This window comes from Lolium perenne, chromosome 3 (genome assembly GCF_019359855.2).
Source record: "Lolium perenne isolate Kyuss_39 chromosome 3, Kyuss_2.0, whole genome shotgun sequence".
In the NCBI taxonomy this organism is placed as follows: Eukaryota; Viridiplantae; Streptophyta; class Magnoliopsida; order Poales; family Poaceae; genus Lolium; species Lolium perenne.
In genome coordinates this window covers 332341296-332342399 of record NC_067246.2, presented here as the reverse complement: position 1 = coordinate 332342399, position 1104 = coordinate 332341296, and the positions used below count along the sequence as shown (strand labels likewise).

General features: G+C 50.6%; 1 protein-coding gene across 1 annotated transcript; it reads right to left on the bottom strand.

The window, feature by feature from the left end:
• LOC127345842 (uncharacterized) lies at window positions 1-1104 on the bottom strand. Its single transcript, XM_051372378.2, has 4 exons — window positions 961-1104; window positions 683-851; window positions 450-522; window positions 1-343 (listed from the first exon to the last, which is right to left on the bottom strand). Exons 1-4 carry the CDS (start codon window positions 1004-1006, stop codon window positions 92-94), a joined length of 540 nt encoding a protein of 179 aa, XP_051228338.1. The 5' UTR covers window positions 1007-1104; the 3' UTR covers window positions 1-91.

The window sequence follows — 1104 nt, the reverse complement described above, 5'->3', positions numbered from 1 at the left end:
TCAGAGTCGGACTGCCATTCTAGTATTTCTTCATGCGGCCACGCACGGAAGTACGGGGTCCAACTTTTTATTTTCTCTGTCACACTTTCGTTCAGAGCTTCTTGGTGTGGACGAGGTAGGCGACGGAGCCGGAGGTGGCGAGCGGGATGACGATGTCGTCGGAGAGCCCGCGGAGGCCCGGCAGGACCCTCTTCACCACCAGCGCGCAGAACGGGGCGCCGAAGAGCAGCAGCAGGAACTCCGTGGCCGCCTTGCCGAAGCTGAAGCTGTCCAGCCCGACCATCTCCTTGCTGATCTTCACGAACTCGTCCTTCTTCAGCTCGCCCGCCGTCTTGTGGTGTCTCTGCACGGCCGGACAAGAGCGAGCCAAAGGTGAACCGTGTCGTTGATTCAAGGCACTTTGAAAAAAGCGAAAGGGGAACGAAGAGATGGTTGCAATTGCAACTTACTATGTATGCCTGCTGAAGTTTCTCTTTATCTGGTATCCTGTACTGCACCTGCCCACGTTCCTCGCAGAACAATCTGCAGAAGAAAATTTTAGTCGGATAGTACGTTGCTTTCAACGGAGACAAGGAAGATATGCCATGGCTTTCTTCGAAAGTTGGAAACTAGCCAAACTAGCAAACAGTCATCAAAGTTGAAATCGTGCAGTGCAGAAATCAGAGTAGGTTCAGAAACTTACTCCATGAGCTCGAAGATGGCGTGGTAGAACTCGTCGAAGGACTGAACCTTCGCGACACGCTCCTGGTAGTTCTTTTCCATGAACTCGATGAGCTTCTTTGCCTCGCTGGGTTTCAGCTCAGCCTTCTTCGTCTCGACCTTCTGGGCGGCCTGACTCTTATCCCTAATTACTAAACCAAAAGAAGAGCATTGCTTACGTTCGGGAATCGAGTCTGAAAGTTTGGCATCAAACAGATGCATGCAAAAGAACATAAACCCAAAACGATTCAGCACACATACCTTGATCAGGTGTCTGTTTCACCTCAGCAGCATCGTGTTGTTCCATCCTCGTCGACGAAATGCAGGAAGGATCTCGTTAGTCTCGTTAAGACTGATGCTTCATAAATATGGCAGACTGCTAGCCATGTTCCTTGTGTAGGACAT